General features: G+C 46.3%; 1 protein-coding gene across 1 annotated transcript in view; it reads right to left on the minus strand.

Annotated features, from left to right (window-relative positions):
• The window catches only part of ARHGAP35 (Rho GTPase activating protein 35), a 61,768-nt gene that overhangs the window by 9,576 nt on the left and 32,346 nt on the right, over nt 1-19,846 (minus strand). The window contains exons 3-5 of the mRNA XM_068250077.1: nt 5,107-5,251; nt 3,604-3,681; nt 517-648 (exon numbers count right to left, since the gene is read on the minus strand). Of these exons, the coding sequence (XP_068106178.1) occupies nt 517-648; nt 3,604-3,681; nt 5,107-5,251 (355 nt within the window). The remainder of the gene's footprint in view (nt 1-516; nt 649-3,603; nt 3,682-5,106; nt 5,252-19,846) is intronic.

Raw genomic sequence — 19,846 nt, forward strand, 5'->3', positions numbered from 1 at the left:
CCATTGGCTCACCTCCTCATCCTCCTCCTATGCTGTAAGCAAAGTTGCGCAGAATAGCGCCGGCCCTGCATTCTCCGGTTGCACCCCACCCGGCTACTTTTTCATGCCACCCGGCTGAAAAAACATTCTGGGGAGAACACTGCATAGTCTACGATTATGTGCGACCGAACCTCTCGCCTGTTTGTTTTGCTGATTCTATGCAACTTCCGCTAGATTTGGTACTACACTCGGGTGTATATCATTACACTTGATTGGCTGACGGGCTGTCTGTGGACCAAAATGGCAGATTTCTGGCTGGAAATGAGTATTTGCTTCTCATGTGTTTTGCATTCAGCATTTAGATGGAGGCAGTGTGGGTGAGTCCCCTGGTGGCGGGAGTACTGGGGGTTACCTGCACTCCCCCCTCTTGGTGTCACATGTGGGTTTGGGGGTCCTTGGCGGTGGCAGAGCCCGGGGCCCCCTTCTGTCAGGCGCACCACTGTTTGTGTTTTTTATTTTCTTTTTTTTTTCACTTACTGAAGGCGTCCACCAGCTCGGTTTGGAGGTTGTACGGCACCAGGGGATCCGGCAGCTCGGCGAAGAAGCTCTTCAGGGCTCCAGCGACCGCGTTTATCGTGAAATCCTTCTCGGCCAGGTCTAGGCTGTGATCTGCAAGATGGAGGCCGGTGACAACAGCGTCATTATAACAGCGTGGATTATTCTGATACGCACAAAATCTGCCACCTCGCTGTGGTCACCAACAATGGTCACCCATTACTAAAGGATGGTCAATGGGATGCTGATAATTCCATGTTGATGCAAGTATTATGCAGCTTAGAATCTGAAGTTGCATACGTTTTGCATGAACTCAAAATGATTAGCATCTCATTGAGTACACCAACTGATTGCCATCACAGGAGTTTACCATCACGGGGATCGGAGGGACAACGGAATGGGAGGGGTAAGCAGGGACAGCAGAGTGGGAGGGGTAAGGAGGGACAGCAGAGTGGGAGGGGTAAGGAGGGACAGCAGAGTGGGAGGGGTAAGGAGGGACAGCAGAGTGGGAGGGGTAAGGAGGGACAGCAGAGTGGGAGGGGTGAGGGACAGCAGAGGGGGGGGGGGGGGGTAAGGAGGGACAGCAGAGTGGGAGGGTGAGGGACAGCAGAGTAGGGGGGGTAAGGAGGGACAACGGAATGGGAGGGGTAAGGAGGGACAGCAGAGTGGGAGGGGTAAGGAGGGACAGCAGAGTGGGAGGGGTAAGGAGGGACAGCAGAGTGGGAGGGGGGGGGGTAAGGAGGGACAGCAGAGTGGGAGGGGGGGCAAGGAGGGACAGCAGAGTGGAAGAGTGAGGAGGGTAGCTGAGAAAGGATTTCCGCTTCCATTAAAAAGATCAAGTTAATAAAGTATGGCCATGCTCATGCACACAGAGGAGCGCGGCCAAAAAATGTAAGAGGGTTAGCGGCGGCAGTGGTCTGGAGGATCCCGAGGCTAGCTTTTTTTTTTTTTTTTTTTTTTTTAAACTGTCTTCGGTTTGCTTTAACCCTTAAACACAAAAACAAATATGAAGTTCTAGAAAAGTCCCTCTTAAATGGAACCAAGCACAATTTTCCCTGCACTTTCTCCTGGTTTCTAATAGCTGTAGGAGCTGCCATGGAGTGGGAGGGTTAAAGGAAAGGTTCAGGGAGGGGATTAAAAAAATAAAAATAAATTTCCACTTACCTGGGGCTTCCTCCAGCCCGTGGCAGGCAGGAGGTGCCCTCGCCGCCGCTCCGCAGGCTCCCGGTGGTCTCCGGTGCCCGACCCGACCAGGCCGGCTGCCAGGTCAGGCTCTTCTGCGCTCCATTTCCTGGGACTTCTGCGTCCCACGCCGGCGCGCTGACGTCATCGGACGTCCGCCGGGCTGTACTGCCTGGCCAGGTCGGGTCGGGCACCGGAGACCACCGGGAGCCTGCGGAACGGCGGCGAGGGCCCCTCCTGCCTGCCACGGGCTGGAGGAAGTCCCAGGTAAGTAGAAATTTATTTTTATTTTTTTAATCCCCTCCCTGAACCTTCCCTTTAAAGACACTAACAAAAATTTCAGTCTTATTTCTTCTATCCTATAAGTTCCTACACCTGTTCTAATTTGGTCTGGATTACTGCAGCCTTTTGTAGTTGCACTGTAATATATCTACTAATCTTCTTTCCTTTGTCAGGCTTTGTCGACACAGAGAGGAATGCGCTGCTCTGCTGTGATAGGGAGAAGTTATGCATGCCCCCTGCAGGCTCTGTGTGTGCTTTGTTTATCCCTCACAGACAGGTCTCTACTCTCCGTTTCAGATTGTCATGCTGAGAAACTGTGAGAATCCCTGACAGGAGCGCAGATAATTCCCTATGTAATAAAAACTTGTAGTATACTGTGTATATATATATATATATATATATATATATATATATATATATATATATATATATATATATATATATATATATACACACACATACATACATACATACACACACACACACACACACACACACACACACACACATATCACTTCCTGGTTAGCGGCCTTTTTTGTTTGTAAACACCACCTAAAACTGACGATTAAAAGCCGGGATCGCGGCTGAGCAGAAGGACAGCAGAAATGGAGGGGTAAGGAGGGGAGCAGAAGGACAGCAGAAATGGAGGGGTAAGGGGGGGAGCAGAAGGACAGCAGAAAGGGAGAGGTAAGGAGGGGAGCAGAAGGACAGCAGAAAGGAAGGGGTAAGGAGGGGAGCAGAAGGACAGCAGAAATGGAGGGGTAAGGGGGGGGGAGCAGAAGGACAGCAGAAAGGGAGAGGTAAGGAGGGGAGCAGAAGGACAGCAGAAAGGGAGAGGTAAGGAAGGGAGCAGAAGGACAGCAGAAAGGGAGAGGTAAGGAGGGGAGCAGAAGGACAGCGGAAGGGGAGGGGTAAGGAGGGGAGCAGAAGGACAGCAGAAAAGGAGGGGTAAGGAGGGGAGCAGAAGGACAGCAGAAAGGGAGAGGTAAGGAGGGGAGCAGAAGGACAGCAGAAAGAAAGGGGTAAGGAGGGGAGAAGGACAGCGGAATGGGAGGGGTAAGGAGGGGAGCAGAAGGACAGCGGAATGGGAGGGGTAAGGAGGGGAGCAGAAGGACAGCGGAATGGGAGGGGTAAGGAGGGGAGCAGAAGGACAGCGGAATGGGAGGGGTAAGGAGGGGAGCAGAAGGACAGCGGAATGTGAGGGGTAAGGAGGGGAGCAGAAGGACAGCGGAATGGGAGGGGTAAGGAGGGGAGCAGAAAGAAAGCAGAATGGGAGGGGTAAGGAGGGGAGCAGAAGGAGAGCGGAATGGGAGGGGTAAAGAGGGGGGCAGAGGGATGGTGAAGTGGAAGGGTTGATGAGGGGAGTGGAAGGATGGTGGAGTGGGAGGGGTGAGGAGTGCAGCAGAGGGACTGCAAAGTGGGAGGGGGTAAGAAGGGGAGCGGATAGCTGGGGTTTTAAGCTGCTATAAACTATCTGCTAATGAGACAAGTAACGGTAACAAAATAGTAAACCCAGCCCTCTGCATCACTCAATCTCCCATTCCTGGTTCACTGAGGCCAGACTCCTCTCACCGGATCCCTCCCTGACTGATGTGTGATGCTCACCTTGATCAAACTGTCTCTGCAGGGCGTCCATCTCTGCCTTATTGCCGCAGACTCTATAGAGTCCTTCCGTGCTCATTCCTGCTTATAGGAAAAAAGTCATAAATATTGGTGGAAATCACAGGAAGGCCACTTACATCATACCCAGTTTGTGTGCTTTGCCCCGCCCACCATTCCCACAATATGTGCTCCACCCATGCACTGTACATCATACACTCTACACATGCCCTGTACACCATACCTACATTATATGCTCCACCCCTGCCTGTATACCACACCCCACTGTGTGCTCCAACCCTGCCCCGCCCACCATTCCCACACTATGTGCTCCACCCATGCACTGTACATCATACACTACACATGCCCTGTACACCATACCTACATTATATGCTCCACCCCTGCCTTTACACCACACCCCACTGTGTGCTCCAACGCTGCCCCACCCACCATTCCCACATTATGTGCTCCACCCATGCACTGTACATCATACACTCTACACATGCCCTGTACACCATACCTACATTATATGCTCCACCCCTGCCTGTATACCACACCCCACTGTGTGCTACGCAAACGCCCTGTGCATCATACCTGCACCATGTGCTTTGCCCCTGCCCTGTAGCACACCCACAATATGTGCTTTTTCCCTCACCCTGTACATGACACATCCCATTTACACACGTGCTCTTTGTATTGTGCTCCGCCCCTGCCCTGTACACCTTACTTACACTATATTGCTCTGTCCCTGCTTTGTACAGCATAGCCTCGACACATTCCCAACACTGCCCTGTACACAATACCTACACTGTGTGCTCCGTCCCTGCCTTGTACACCAGAACTACAATATATGCTCCGCTCCTGCCTAGTACACAATACCTACACTGTGTGCTCCGCCCCTGCCCTGTACACAATACCTACACTGTGTGCTCCGTCCCTGGCCTGTACACCATAACTACAATATATGCTCCGCTCCTGCCCAGTACACCACACCTGAAAGTGGGCTCTGCACCTGCCCTGTACACCCCCACCCCACTCTGTGCTCCGCCCCTGCCCTGTACAGCCCCACTCCACTGTGTGCTCCGTCCCTGCCCTGTACACTATACCTACACTGTGTGCTCCGCCCATGGCCTGTACACCCCACTGCATGCTCTGACCGTTCCCTGGAGGAAGCGTTGGACTTACCTCCATAAAGCAGACACGAAAGACTGTATAAAAAGGAATTATATTTATTATATAGTACCCCAAAAGTGCAAAGCGTTTCTGTATACCACCTTGCATGCTCTGGCCCTGCCCTATACACCACACCCCTCCGTGTTTTCTGCCCTGTACACTACACTGCCCCCTACAGACTTCGTCCCGACTCCATGTTCTGCCCCTGCCCACCACACCTCATCGTGTGCTCTGCCAATGCCCTTTACCCCACTCCCTGTGCTCCGCCCATGTGCTGTACACCACACCCATTATTCTCTGCCGATGCATACAGATACTCCACACAGGCACACTCACCAGTGGTCTCAATGTACTCCACACACTTCTCAATGAAGATAGGAATGGGTCTGTCTGGGGTCACTACATTAACCAGTGGAACTCCAAAATAGGTGCTCTCCCACCTCTGGTTGGTCAAAGATGGCCGAAGTTTGGGTGCTCTTTTCTATAAGGATGAAAAAGAAAACAGGAAACGTTGTGTGAAACGGCTCAAAACTTCCATAGTGTTCTATAGAATGAGCAGTTCTGTAAACAGATAAAAAACATTGCCTTTATAAGTCTAAGTAAACCCATATGTTTAAACATACCAAAGTACGTATTACACGCTGATCTTTTTCATTACTATTATTTAGTGTTGTGTATAGTGCTGACACATTCCGCAGCGCTGTACAGAGTATATTGTCCTGTCACTAACCGTCCCTCAGAGGGGCTCACAATCCCTACCATAGTCATATGTCTATATATGTATCATGTAGTGTATGTATCGGAGTCTAGGGCCAATTTTAGGGGGAAGCCAATTAAAGAGATACTCTGACCAAGAATTGAACTTTATCCCAATCAGTAGCTGATACCCTCTTTTACATGAGAAATCGATTCCTTTTCCAGACCATCAGGGGGCGCTGTATGACTGAAATAGTGGGGAAACCCCTCCCACAAGAAACTCTGTGGACCGTGGTACTCCTGGCAGTTTCCGGTCTGTGAAGCTTGTTGCATTGTGGGAAATAGCTGTTTACAACTGCCAAAAAAGCATGCAGCAACTACATCACCTGCCAGCAGTAAAAATGTCTCCATGTAATAAATGTCAGACTGTAAATCAGGGATTAAAAGATTTTGCAATGGGCAAGCACTGACTAAATCATTTATACATAATTATTGTAAAAATGAACGGGAGTTCCTCTTTAACTTATCTGTATGAGTCTGAAGACTCTGGGAGGAGGGCGGGTAACGAATACACTATTAGCTAGAGGAGAAAGAAAAAGTGAGGGAGGAAATGTCAGGAGGTCAAAGGTAACCAAAATGGGAACTGTCTAGAATAGGATTCTCTGCTTTTCCTTTATACAATTCACAGGAGTCATAACGTGGACAGTGCAATACATATGTTATGTAAGTAGAAGTAGTATTTATCTACTTATATATGTGTTTTTTATTTCTAGGTTAGCATGGGTGTCGCTTGTTCCTTAAAGAGAACCCGAGGTGGGTTTTAAAAATCCTAATTGCACACAAAGGCTGGGTCTGCATTTAATGCCCAGCCTCTGCTGCTATATTGTTCTTCCCCAGACCCCCCCCCCCCCCCCCCCCCTGCGCTCTGCTTGCCCCCATAAATCAAACCTTCGTGCTAGCGACACGCAGCGTGTCGCCAGCCGGCTGTTTACATTGCAAGTGTCATTCTCGCCGCTCCCCTGCCTCCTCCATAGTGCCGCTCCCCGCCTGCGTCCCTTCCCTACCCGCTGATTGGAGGAAAGGAACGCGGGTGGGGACCGGCACTATGGAGGAGGCGGGGGAGCGGCGAGAATGACACTCGCAATGTAAACAGCCAGCTGGGGACACGCTGTGCGCAATTTAGTTTGGGGGGCACAGCAGAACGCTGGGGGGGGGGGGCACAATATAGTAACAGAGGCTGGGCATTATATGCAGACCCAGCCTCTGTGTGCAATTAGGATTTTTAAAACCCACCTCGGGTTCTCTTTAAAGCAGTAGGATTATCCATACTATCCTAAGAAAAAAACACATATATAAGTAGATAAATAACTTGTTCTACCTGCATAACATATGCATTGTACTGTCCACATTTAGATTTCAGTGAATCTTATCTACTAAATAAAGAGAAACCGGTTTCAGGCATTTTCCATCTTTACAGCCTCTGTCTGAAGCCAATCCTAATGTCATTTCCTCCCTTAGGGCTGGTTCACACTACAAGAGCTTTTTTGAGCGCTTTGTGATTTCAAAAGTTCTTGCCATTGTAATGCTATGGGTGTGTTCTCACTGGATACCACACACTGACCGAAAGACAGATAAGTACCAGGGAAAATTCTACAAACACTACTGTCTAAGGGCTGGTTCACACGGGCGTCTGCTGAGCTTTTGCTTGGCATTGCGTTCAAACGCCAGCGTTTAAAAGCTAGCTTTTGAAAGGCGTTCAAGGCTAGCAGTTCTGGTCTCTGCTATTGTTTCCTCGCGTTTACTGCCTCTGAAAGCAGCATGTTGCTTTTGAGACTAGACGCAATGCTGGGATCTACTGCCAGGCTTTCATGAAAGCCTGCAAAAGCCAGCTCTAAACGCTCCCATTCACTTGCATGGGATGGCAGTAGATCCCAAAAAACGCTGCGTCTGAAACGCTGCGTTAAACGCCACAAAAACGCCCGTCTGAACCAGCCCTAACTGACATGCCCTATAGGTACATATATACAAGTGTTATTAACTTTATTATAATAATATTAAAAAGGTGGGCCGCCACAAATGTTGGTCGGTCCCCAGTGAAGCCCTCAAATAGGGATTACAACCTCCGGTAATGAGGGTCTTGGCTAATCCCCCTCCACCCGACACTGCAAGTGAGGTGTAGCTATCTCATCCGAGGGTTGCCGAACATACACTGGTTACAGTGGATGGGACCAAGGTGTACAGACAAAAGATAAAATCGCACATCCAATTCCTGACACCTCAGGGTATATGGTTACCCAGTCCACTGCACACAGGGAGGCAAAAGAGCTAATAGTGATTCAGGGAAAGTGCATAGTGCTGTACATAGAACCCTAATGAAATCTCATTTCACCTAAACAAGGCTTCCTCAGAAGGTGCTATACATATATACAAGTGCTATACAACAAATATCCCACAGTGCAAATTTACAAAATGCCCCCCATGGTATTAGCCCAAGTCAGAGCTGAAGCGGCAGGGAATGATTATCCTGAAGGCGGCTGGAGGAAGCCCCAGGTATGTATAAAACTTTAATTTCATCTGTCTCAGGTTTACTTTGTTACACAGTAGTACTATACTCTACATATGCACCCCCCACAGAGCTGCAGGGAATCCACTGAGAATGTTGTGCACATTGAACACAGAGGTGTTGTCTATCACCCATAAACCTTGTTCAGATTGTGCGTGAAGAATGTAATAGAGGAAGAATCTCCTCATTACCCTGCAGAGTACCTGCACATCATTCTTACATGTACCCACACTTACATTGCCTAGGGCCTGATAGATGTTCAGATTGTACATGTAGAATGTGTAATAGAGGAAGAATCCCCTTATTCCCCTGCAGAGTACCTGCACATCACTCTTACATGCACCCACACTTACATTGCCTAGGGCCTAATAGATGTTCTTTGTTCCGGTCTGTACCTTTTACAAGTACTCTTACCAAGGACTAGTTTTAGTCTATGACTAAAGGGAATAAATATGGCAGTCTCCATTTCCTTCTCACTTCAGTTGTCTTTTAAAATTCCTAAGCGTTGGCAGTTAAGAGGTGAATTTCATGTTACATACTTTCAATCAACAAGATTGTCATATGCAAATTAGAGGAGTCGGAGGAATCCTAAACTGAGGAGTCGGAGTTGGTGGATTTTTGTACCGACTCCACAGCCCTGCATTCATTGAGGTATTTACCGCACAAGTCGTTAATTTCCCTCACAGCTCGGTAACTTCAGTTTTTCATGCGGTAACCGCCTTTGTGAATTGACATTTTCCTAAGTGATCAGTATTCAGCTGTTTTCTGCAATACCGCATGCGGTAATGCTTTATGAATCGAGTCTTATATGATTATTTCTTCCTGTGATACAATGAGAGCCATATTCTGCTTGTCATCACACAGGCAAGCTGCTCTGCATCTCCACACCTCAGCCTGTGAAAGCTCCACTCCCCTCCCCTTTGCTTTTAAAATCTCTGGCTTGTAACTCCTCCTTCGGGAAAAAGCCTCCTCCCCCCACACCGAGCTCCCATGAGCACTTGCTACATGGGACTCAAAATGCTTAGGCCCCGGAGGAGATGTGGGCGAGGCTTATTTTGTTTATAGGGAAATAGGGTATTAAAACAAAAAAAAAAAGGTATTTGGCTTGAGGAATGCCCTATAAACTATATGTAAGGGGCACAATTATGCAATGAGTAAAAGTTTATCTTGGGTCCACTTTAACTAGGCTGCGGCGGGCCCACAACGAACGCCACAGCTGACAATTCGGTGTGTGTACTGCACCTGGCAACCCACGAGCGATCTGACAGACAGATGTACTCAACCCCACAGATGCCGATCCCCCGCCTGCCGTGTGATGTCACACATGAACCATTGCTGTCCCTCCGTCAGGCCCACACAGCACGTTACCAGCTACACAGTTGACACCTGTGTGCAGCCCGGCCCAGCGATATTGCCATAGAGGATCAGCTCATGATCCCAGACAGACAACATCAGTTGAGCATGTGTACAGGCCCTTAGAAGCACTGGAGTAGCGAGACAGGCATAGGAGTAGGCATAAAAATGGGGGTAGGAGTGTGATAAAAAGCGCCGTCACAGCACTACAATAAACAGTGTGATGGGGAGTACTAAGAATTTAATAATAGGTGAGCACTATAATTGTGGGAGCTCTAGTAAGAAACATTCGGGGAGATTTGTAAATGCATTACCGACAGTTTTTTCTTCTTAATCTGTTCTAACCAGCAGGTAGAACAGTTCTGCATGATAATATAGGGCTGTGGAGTCAGAGTTGGAGTCGAGGCAATTTTGGGCACCCGGAGTCGTGGTTTTAGAAACTGAGGAGTCGGAGTCGCATGATTTTTGTACAAAATCCACAGCCCTGTTAAGTATTAGACTAAAGAGTCGGAGTCAAGGAGTCGGAGTCCGAGCAATTTTGGGTACCCGGAGTCAGAGTCGTGGTTTTAGAAACTGAGGAGTCGGAGTTGGAAGATTTTTGTACCGACTCCACAGCCCGATAATAAAACCCTTCTTAAGTCCTAGGTAATAGTGGCAGTTTAGCATGAATTTCTAGAGCTGCACTACAGTTAAGAGAAGTGAAAATCCATCCCTAAACTGGTGCAGATTAAGAAGTGCCTGATAGCAGTTCTACAGATGTAGAACTGCATGCTAGACATGATTGCAGAGTGCAGGCTAGACATGATTTGTGTGGTGCTCCTCCCCCTGCTGAATTCCTCCTCAGAGCCTGCTACTATCAATACAGCAGGTGTGTTGGTTACCTCAGCAACAGCAATTCCCCTCACACCCTGCACTGTCTGAGAGACCTCCCTAGCTCCTCCTATTATACAATCGTTTTAGAAGGAATCTGCACTATCTAATGATTTCTTAGGATGCCTGAGACAGTTCTGCACGGATTTCTAAAAACCTACCAGACACTCTTGAGACATTCTTGATAAATCTGGCCCATTGTAACATAGTATATAGCGCTACATAGGAAAGAACATGGAACGGGGAGAAATAAAGATCACATATCCAGTTCTGACTGGCCAATGTTACCACCTCCATGTAGGATGAGAGACACTAGATCAGGCATGGGCAAACTTGGCCCTCCAGCTGTTAAGGAACTACCAGTCCCACAATGCATTGCAGGAGTCTGACAGCCACAGTAATGACTAATAAAGGCAAATGCATTGTGGGACTTGTAGTTCCATAACAGCTGGAGGGCCGAATTTGCCCATGCCTGCACTAGATCTTGTATATGAGCAGATTGTTCAGGTAAGCACTCATACTACACAGATGTGGTAAAATTGGACAGTCAACGTTGGATGTGTGTACAGCCCCAATAAGGCTGTTGCAAAAAATAAAAGCCGCACCCACTTTTTAGGACCACACCTCCTGCCAAAGTAAATCCCCCAATCCCCTTGCTCACGCGGGGTTCCTGAGATCTGGAGCCTTTGTGTCTGGTTCCTCCAGGGTGATTGGCTGAGTGGGACTGGTTTGTGAAGAAGAAGTGACTGCAGGCATGCGGGGAACTGCTGTTACTTAATAGCTTTCCACCTGTCCGGTATGGACTAACCAGTTCTGCCCCATTGCACTGTAATGGCGTAGTATGACACGCAGCTTGCACACTGACTTTTAGTTTCAGTTCTGGGATGGCTCTGTAGCTCGGATCCCAGCATGTGACCATTACAGCTAATGATAATAAAGAGCAGCTGTGGTGAAAAAAAAATGTAATGAATTTTTTTTTATTTTTTTACAATAATTATTTCTAAATTATTTAGTTAGTGTTTGCCCATTGTTAAATTGTTCCTTCCCCAATTTACTTTCTGAAATTTAGCACAGGTGACATTTTCTTTTTCTTTTTTTTACTTCTGGGAGGTACATCTCTGCGGAATGTTTGTTTCTGAGACTTCCAAAGCCAGTGAAAGTAATACCTAGTTTTCCAGAATCCTCTCTAAGGAGAATTCCACATAGCTACATAGCTAAATAGCTAAACAGCCAAGGCTAAACATCTCTGAGAGGGCAAGGCTCCATACTATGGTAGGATAAGATTGTGAGCTCCTCTGCGGACAGTCAATGACATGACTATGTACTCTGTACAGCGCTGCAGAAGATGCCAGTGCTATATAAATACATAATAATATGGTAAGACATTATACTATGACTATGGTAGGATTAGACTGAGCTCCTCTAAGGACGGTCAGTGACATGACTATGTACTCTGTATAGTGCTGCAGAAGATGTCAGTGCTATATAAATACATAATAATATGGTAGGACATTAGACTATGGTAGGGATTAGAGTGTGAGCTCCTCTGAGGATAATCAGTGACATGACTATGTACTCTGTACAGTGCTGCAGAAGATGTCAGTACTATATAAATACATAATAATAATATGGTAGGACATTAGACTATGGTAGGATTAGATTGTGAGCCCCTCTGAGGACAGTCAGTGACATGACTATGTACTCTGTACAGTGCTGCAGAAGATGGCAGTGCTATATAAATATATAATAATAATATGGTAGGACATTAGACTACGACTATGGTAGGATTAGATTGTGAGCCCCTCTGAGGACAGTCCGTAACATGACTATGTACTCTGTAATGTGCTGCAGAGGATGTCAGTGCTATATAAATACATAATAAGAATATGGTAGGACATTAGGCTATGACTATGGTAGGATTAGATGGTGAGCTCCTCTGAGGACGGTCAGTGATAGGACTATGTACTCTGTAAAGTGCTGCAGAAGAGGTCAGTGCAATATAAATACATAATAATCCCTCCTAAACCTCTGAATTATTTTACTCCCATATATGAAGCATGGATGTAAAGAAAAGCAGTATGCCTTTAAACCTTGGGACAAGTTTGATTTGTGGTGCGAAGTAGGGGGTCCTACTACTACCTCCCAGGGTACCCCTCGCTATGCTAAAAGCCATAGGAGTTGGTTGATTAAAGTGGATCCGAGAAACTTTTACTCATTGCATAGTTGTGTTCCTTTCATATAGTTTAAAGGGCATTTCTCAAGCCAAATACTTTTTTTTTGGTTTTAATACTTAATTCCCTATAAACTAAACAAGCCTCGCCCACCGCTCATTTTGTGCCTCGTCACTCTTAGAGCGATTTAGCAAGGGCTTATGGGAGCTCAGTCTGGGCAGGAGGAGGGGGAGGTGTTACTAGCCAGAGATTTCAGAGGCAGAGGGGATGAGGGAGGAGGAGATGGGAGTGGACTTTTCACAGGTTGAGGGGTGGAGATGCTGACAAACAGAACATGGCTGCCCTCGTATTACAGGAATAAATATTCATAAACTGTTGAAGCTGTTTGCAGCTAGATTTGCTGTGTAAACTATCTAAACTTTAGATAAGATATATAGACAAGTTACTTGTTATAGTTAGTTTTTCAGAAGGAAGGGGGGGGGCACTCTGGTTACTTTTCCAGTTGGAGGTTCCCAATCTCCATGGCAACACACAAGAGACTGGTCAGCATTCGGGGTGGGGGGAGGGGCAATGCCGTTCGATTAGTAACACACAGTGCAGGCCTTCCTTTCAAAAAATGCATGCAGGTTGCCAGCCTTGGATGTAATGCCCATCAAAGCATATGAAGTCCCTTCAACGGGACATACTGCATTGCCGTCACAGCTCGGCCAGGAAGATGCTGCATCCCGCCCAGCAACTGTGAGGTCACGCTATGCTGCTGCATTTGATTGGTCCATTTCCAAGCTCTATAAATCTGCATCAAATCAGCTCATAATTATTCACATGTCAATGTGCCTCAGAGAAAAACTTTTAATAAAAGTCTGTCTGATCTGGAGGTGTTTACACAAATCTTGCTGTGGATGTCGCAAGCAATCACAATGACACAGTCATTAATATCTATCCCATAGAGCATACATGTCAAACTCCGGCCCGCAGGCCAAATCTGGCCCTCAGAGCCATTCAATTTGGCCCTCAAGTGGCTTTCCTGCTTTGCATTATGCTTGGCCCACTCTAGACCACCAGGGAAGCCAGAGTTAAAGGGGTTCTCCTGCACTTTTAAAAAACAAAAAACTGCCACTTACCTGGGGCTTCTATCGGCTCCCTGCTGCTGGAATGTCTCGCGCCGTCCTCCTCCGATCTCCAGTTCCCCACCACCGGTGTAATTATTCGTCTAACTAGACAAATAGAAGTGCAGATGCCCGGCCATGCGCGTTCCTGCGCGCGTCAGCGGGAGCTTACTACGCAAGCGCAGCACAGGAAAACTGTGTACTGCGCAGTAAGCTCCCGCTGACGTGCGCAGGAGCGAGCACAGGTGCGGCCACGTCCGCGCAACCGCAGTTCTAAAGTCTAGTTAGATGAATAATTACACTGGTGATGGGGAACGCACGAGATTCAAGATGCAGGGGGGCCGATAGAAGCCCCAGGTAAGAGGCAGTTTTTTGTTTTTTTTAAAGTGCAAGAGAAACCCTTTAAATCAATAAGCACTAGGAACTGTATCAGGGAGGTTGGGGGCCTCTGGACACTACGGAACTGTATAGGGGAGGGTGGAGGCCTCTAGACACCAGGAAACTGTATGGTGAAGGAGGACCACTAGACACTAGGGAACTGTATAGGGGTTGGAGGGAGGCCGTTAAAAACTGGGGAACTTTATGAGGGAGGATGGTGGCCAGTAGACAGTGAAGTTGGCCCATGACTAGGTCCCAGTGTACAGTTTCAGCCCACTTTGTATTTGAGTTTGACACCCCTGCCATATTAGTCCCTACCATGTACTGAGGAGGAACAACAGTCTGAAACCAGCTGTCTGCATGTGGGGTTGGTGTGGCTCTGTAACATGTATAAGCTAAAGGCTTGCTGTACACCAGCGGTTCTGGGTGCCAGCCTGGTTTCAGGGGCATAAAGTGATCATTTGCATATTCAGTTATGGTGCATTGTGGGAGACCACAGTCGCTCAAAGACAAAATATTTCAAATACCTTCTGTTTTAAGAAGACAAATTACTCTGACCGTTGCTTTTTAGTAGGAGGGCTTTCAGTCTCTTTTAGTCCCCTATACTTTCCTAGAGGTTCTGTGTCACCCCGAGCTGCTTGGGTATTCTACAGTCATTAACGCACAACTGAAGTGAGAGGGATATCGAGGATGCCATATTTATTTCCTTTTAAAGGATGCACATTGCCTGGCTATCCTGCTGATCCTCTGCCTCTAATACTTTTAGTAACAGACCCTGAACAAGCATGCAGCAGATCAAGTGTTTGAATTAAATTTGAAGTCATGCTTGTTTCAGGTGCGCGATTCAGACACAACAGATGCATGAAAGATCAGCAGGACTGCCAGGCAACTGTCCTTTAAAGGGAACCTAAACAGAAGGATATGGATGTTTACTTTTAAACAATACCAGTTGCCTGGCAGTCCTGCTGATCTCTTTGGCTGCAGTAGTGGCTGAATCACACACCTGAAACAAGCATGCAGCTAATCCAGTCTGACTTCAGTCAGAACACCTGATCTGCATGCTTGTTCAGGATCTAGATCTAAAAGTATTGCAGACACAGGATCAGCAGGAGAGTCAGGCAACTGGTATTTTAGAAAGGAAAAATCCCTATCCTTCTCAGTTTAGATTCCCTAAGGACGCATCCAGGGTAAAAAATAAACAAAAATCAACTCATCTCGGGCTTCCTCCAGCCTCTGGCAGCCGTACTATGCCCTCGCCGCAGCTCCGCTCCCTGCCAGTGGCCCGGGCTCCCCTCTAATATCAGAGGCCTAGCTGCGTTCCACTGTGACCTGGCAAGGTCAGCCTCTGCACAGGAGGAGACCAGGAGCCACCGGAGCTGCGGTGAGGGCACAGAACGGCAACCAGGGGCTGGAGAAAGCCCCAAGTAAGTTGATTTTTGTTTATTTTTTTACCCTCGACCTTCCCTTTAAGGACCAGAAACTTTTCTGATAACACCCCCCCCCCCCCCCCCCCCCCAAAAAAAAAAAAACATGGCCTCACTGACACTAAACAGCACAGACCCGTCTCTCTCGCCGTTTAAGTCACTCTCCCGTTGCTGCAGTGCACTTGCTCTCCAGTTGGTATGACAATAGAGCTCCATGAGCCGATCAGAAGCAGATTTCACTGGCTCCAGACCCGGTTATCAATGTGAGCCAATCACTGCCAATCACAAGGTGAGGAGCCAACAAAATCAGCTCCTGACCGGCTACGACCAACCTCCATTACTGGAAATAAAGTGAGCCGCGGCGGAGGAAACGAGGATCGGTCCAGAACTGCGAGGGCACAGGTCGGCTGCAGAGGGCTGGCAGAAGTCCCATCATAATCATCTGCAGATCTGAAAATCCATCCTGGTGGATCTGATCTGCAGATTATTGTCTGTGAAGGCTCATACACACATCAGACTATAGTCTTTGGAAACTGAAAGATCACAGACCAATCTTACCACCCTTTATGTAGTATGAGAGCCATACCTACACAGTCTTTTCTATGGAGCTGAACTCCCCATCAGACAGAAATCTTACCCCCTTCCATGTAGTATGAGAGCCATACCTACACAGTCTATTCTATGGAGCTGCACTCCCCATCAGACAGAAATCTTACCCCCTTCCATGTAGTATGAGAGCCATACCTACACAGTCTATTCTATGGAGCTGCGCTCCCCATCAGACAGAAATCTTACCCCCTTCCATGTAGTATGAGAGCCATTCCTACACAGTCTTTTCTATGGAGCTGCACTCCCCATCAGATACAAATCTTTGCAAGATGCTGCACACACAGATGCTGTACAGACACAAAAGCTCAGTATCTGCAAAAGATCTGTTCCTGCCAAAGATCCGTTCCTGCAAATTGCAATGATAGTCTATAAGATCTGCAGATCATCATACACACATGATTTAACTGACATTCATCTGCAGATCAGATCCACCAGGATGGATTTTCAGATCTGCAGATGAATGTCAGTTAATGGCTCTCACACTACATGAAAGGTGGTAAGATTGGTCTGTGATCTTTCAGTTTCCAAAGACTATAGTCTGATGTGTGTATGCACCTTTAAACCAGGTGTGTATGAGGATCTGCAGATCTCATAGACTATGAATGCAATTTGCAGGAATGGATATTTTGCAGGAACAGATCTTTTGCAGATACTGATCTGTTGAATGTGTACAGCATCTTTGTGTACAGCATCTTGCAAAGATTTTATCTGATGGGGAGTGCAGCTCCATAGAATAGACTGTGTAGGTATGGTTCTCATACTACATGGAAGGGGGTAAAATTGGTCTGTGATCTTTCATTTTCAAAAGACTTATCTCAAGTGTGTATGAAGCATAAGGAAGAGAAAAAGGAGTTTCAGCCAAGCAGTATTTGAATACAGCAGTTAGGGCAGTGTAACACTGGAAGAATTTTATTTTTTAAAAAAAGGAAGCCTGATATATTTACTGCAGCTTAGAATTGGGCAAACCCACTGCATATAATCTGTATTGTCCATCTCAAAATAAATAATACCTGGTAGTCTGCAGAATTGAAAAGAAAAATATTTACATTTTCTGTCCAAACAGCCTCTTTAACCACTTAAGCCCGAAGGGTTGAAATTTTTTTACATCCGAACAACTTTCACCCCCCATTCATTTGCCAATAACTTTATCACTACTCATCACAATTAATTGATCTATATCTTGTTTTTTCCGCCACCAATTAGGCTTTCTGTGGGTGGTATATTTTGCTAAGAGCCACTTTACTGTAAATGCATTTTAACAGGAAGAATAAGAAAAAAATGGAAAAAATTCATTATTTCTCAGTTTTCAGCCATTATAGTTTTAAAATAATACACGCCTCCATAATTAAAACTCACGTATTGTATTTGCCCATATGCCCCGGGTATTTCACCGTTAAAATTATGTCCCTATCACAATGTATGGCGACAATATTTTATTTGGAAATAAAGGTGCATTTTTTCCGTTTTGCGTCCATCACTGTTTAGAAGCCCATAATTTATTAAATCATATTGATATACTCCTTTGACATGCATATTTAAAAAGTTCAGACCCTTAGGTAACTATTTATGTTTTTTTTTTTTTTATTACTGTAATTTTTTTTTTTTTTTTTAATTTAAACTTGTATGTGGGTATTTTTGGTGTGGGAGGTAAACAGGGTTTTTTTTAATATATTTATATGTTTAATTTGAAAAAAAAAAATTTTCAGGTGTAATTTGCTATTTGGCCACAAGATGGCCAGAATCAAAAAGTCCTGGGAGCGATCGATCTCGCTCCCAGGCAGAAGAAAGGAGCCCAGAGCTCAGAAAAGCCGCAGCATCTGAAGAGATGCTGTCGGCTTTTCTCCGGGGGGGTCTGATCAGCGAAAGGGATTTATAATCCCTTTCACTGATCGGTGGGCTAGCGGGCAGCAGCGGGGGCGCGCACGGGGGGCCCCGCGGGAGCGCGCGCGACCCGCGGGAGTGCGCGCAGCCCAACTGGACGAGAAATCTCGTCCAGTTGGGCTTAAGTGGTTAAAGAGACTGTAACAACATTTTCAGCCTTATTTTTTTCTATCCTACAAGTTCCTATACCTGTTCTAATGTGCTGTGGATTACTGCAGCCTTTTCTAGTTGCAGCAATATATCTAATCTTCTTTCCTTTGTCGGCCCAGTGAGAAATGTGCTGCCTCTGCTGTGATAGGGAGAAGTTACGCACGGCCCCTACAGGCTCTGTTTATCCCTCACAGACAGGTCTCTGCTCTGTTTCAGCTTGTCAAGCTGAGAAACTGAGAATCCCTGACTGGAGTGCAGATAATTCCCTATGTAATAAAAACTTGTAGTATACTGTAACATGATATATACACACATACATCACTTCCTGGTTTGCGGCCTTGTTTTTTGTTTGTAAACACTGCCTAAAACTGGCGATTAAAAGCTAGGATCGAGGCAGAAACGGCAAAGAGGGATCCAGGAGATCACAGTAACTCGATTGGTATGTTTTTTATTGTACAAATCGGACAGTACAGATTCTCTTTAAAGTGGACCTGAACTCTTGCACAGAACAGAAGGAAAACAGAGAAATGTACCCTGTATGTATTTAGAGAGTTTAGCCTGTCTAATTCCAACTCATCTGTAACTAATCACAACTGTAATTTGATCTCTCAGCTGTGTCAGCTCAGGAATCTCTTCAGCCATGGCAGCGCAGCTAATTTGTAAACATTATGTTAGCCCTACGTCTGCTTCCATAAAAACAGGAAGTAGATACACAGCAGATTTATGGCAGGATTTGTATCACAGCCAGATGTTTTTCTTTAAAGGTTATTATGCTGATGCTTATCTTTCAGAGGAGAGAGGACGTTCATTTTGAATGACTGCTGTATGTTGGGCTGTATTATGACCTACCTGTGACCTAACCTATTCTCCAATGTGGGAGAATGATTCTCATTCGGGCTGATACACACAATGCAATTTTTCCGTCTGATCAATTTATAATTTCCGGCATGTCCAAACAGGATCGATTTTAAGATCAGTACTGCACAAAAATCGATCTCTTCCTAAACTGAGAGCAGATCGGATAAGCCAGAAACCGATCAACCAGTCGATCTGATGGGAAAATTGCATCGTCTGCACCAGGTATGGTCAATCAGGGATGGTCAATCAGATTCAAACTACAAGTTCATGCAGATTTAAAGGGTTCCCAAGGTGAGAGGGATATGGAGGCTGCCATATTTATTTCTTTTTTTAAACAATACCAGTTGCCTGGCAGCCCTGCTGATCCTCTGCCTCTAATACATTTAGCCATCACCCCTGAACAAGCATGCAGCAGATCAGGTGTTTCTGACATTAAAGGGAACCTAAACTGACAAGGATATGGATTTTTCCTTTTAAAATAATACCAGCTGCCCGACTCTCCTGCTGATCCTGTGTCTCTAATACTTTCAGCCACAGCCCCTCAACAAGCATGCAGATCAGGTGCTCTGACTGAAGTTAGACTGGATTAGCTGCATGCTTGTTTCAGGGTGTGATTCAGCCACTATTGCAGCCACAGAGATCAGCTGGACTGCCAGGCAACTGGTATTGTTTAACAGGAAACATCCATATCACTCTCAGTTAAGGTTCCCTTTAATGTCAGATCTGACAAGATTAGCTGCATGCTTGTTTCTGGTGTTATTCAGACACTACTGCAGCCAAAAAGATCAGCAGGGCAGCCAGGCAACTGGTATCGTTTAAAGGGAAACATATATGGCAACCTCAATACGTCTCTTCCCTCTTTTTAAGGCACCTTTATGAAGCTTGAAACGGGCCAATCAAATGCAACCCTGTGCCATTTCCCAGCTCCATAATTTTGCATAAAATATGCATTTTTAGCATCTCAACGAGCATTTCATCAGACAGAGCTACAGTGAAAGGGATATCAATAACCAGCGC

Source organism: Hyperolius riggenbachi, chromosome 8 (genome assembly GCF_040937935.1).
Source record: "Hyperolius riggenbachi isolate aHypRig1 chromosome 8, aHypRig1.pri, whole genome shotgun sequence".
Classification (NCBI taxonomy): domain Eukaryota; kingdom Metazoa; phylum Chordata; class Amphibia; order Anura; family Hyperoliidae; genus Hyperolius; species Hyperolius riggenbachi.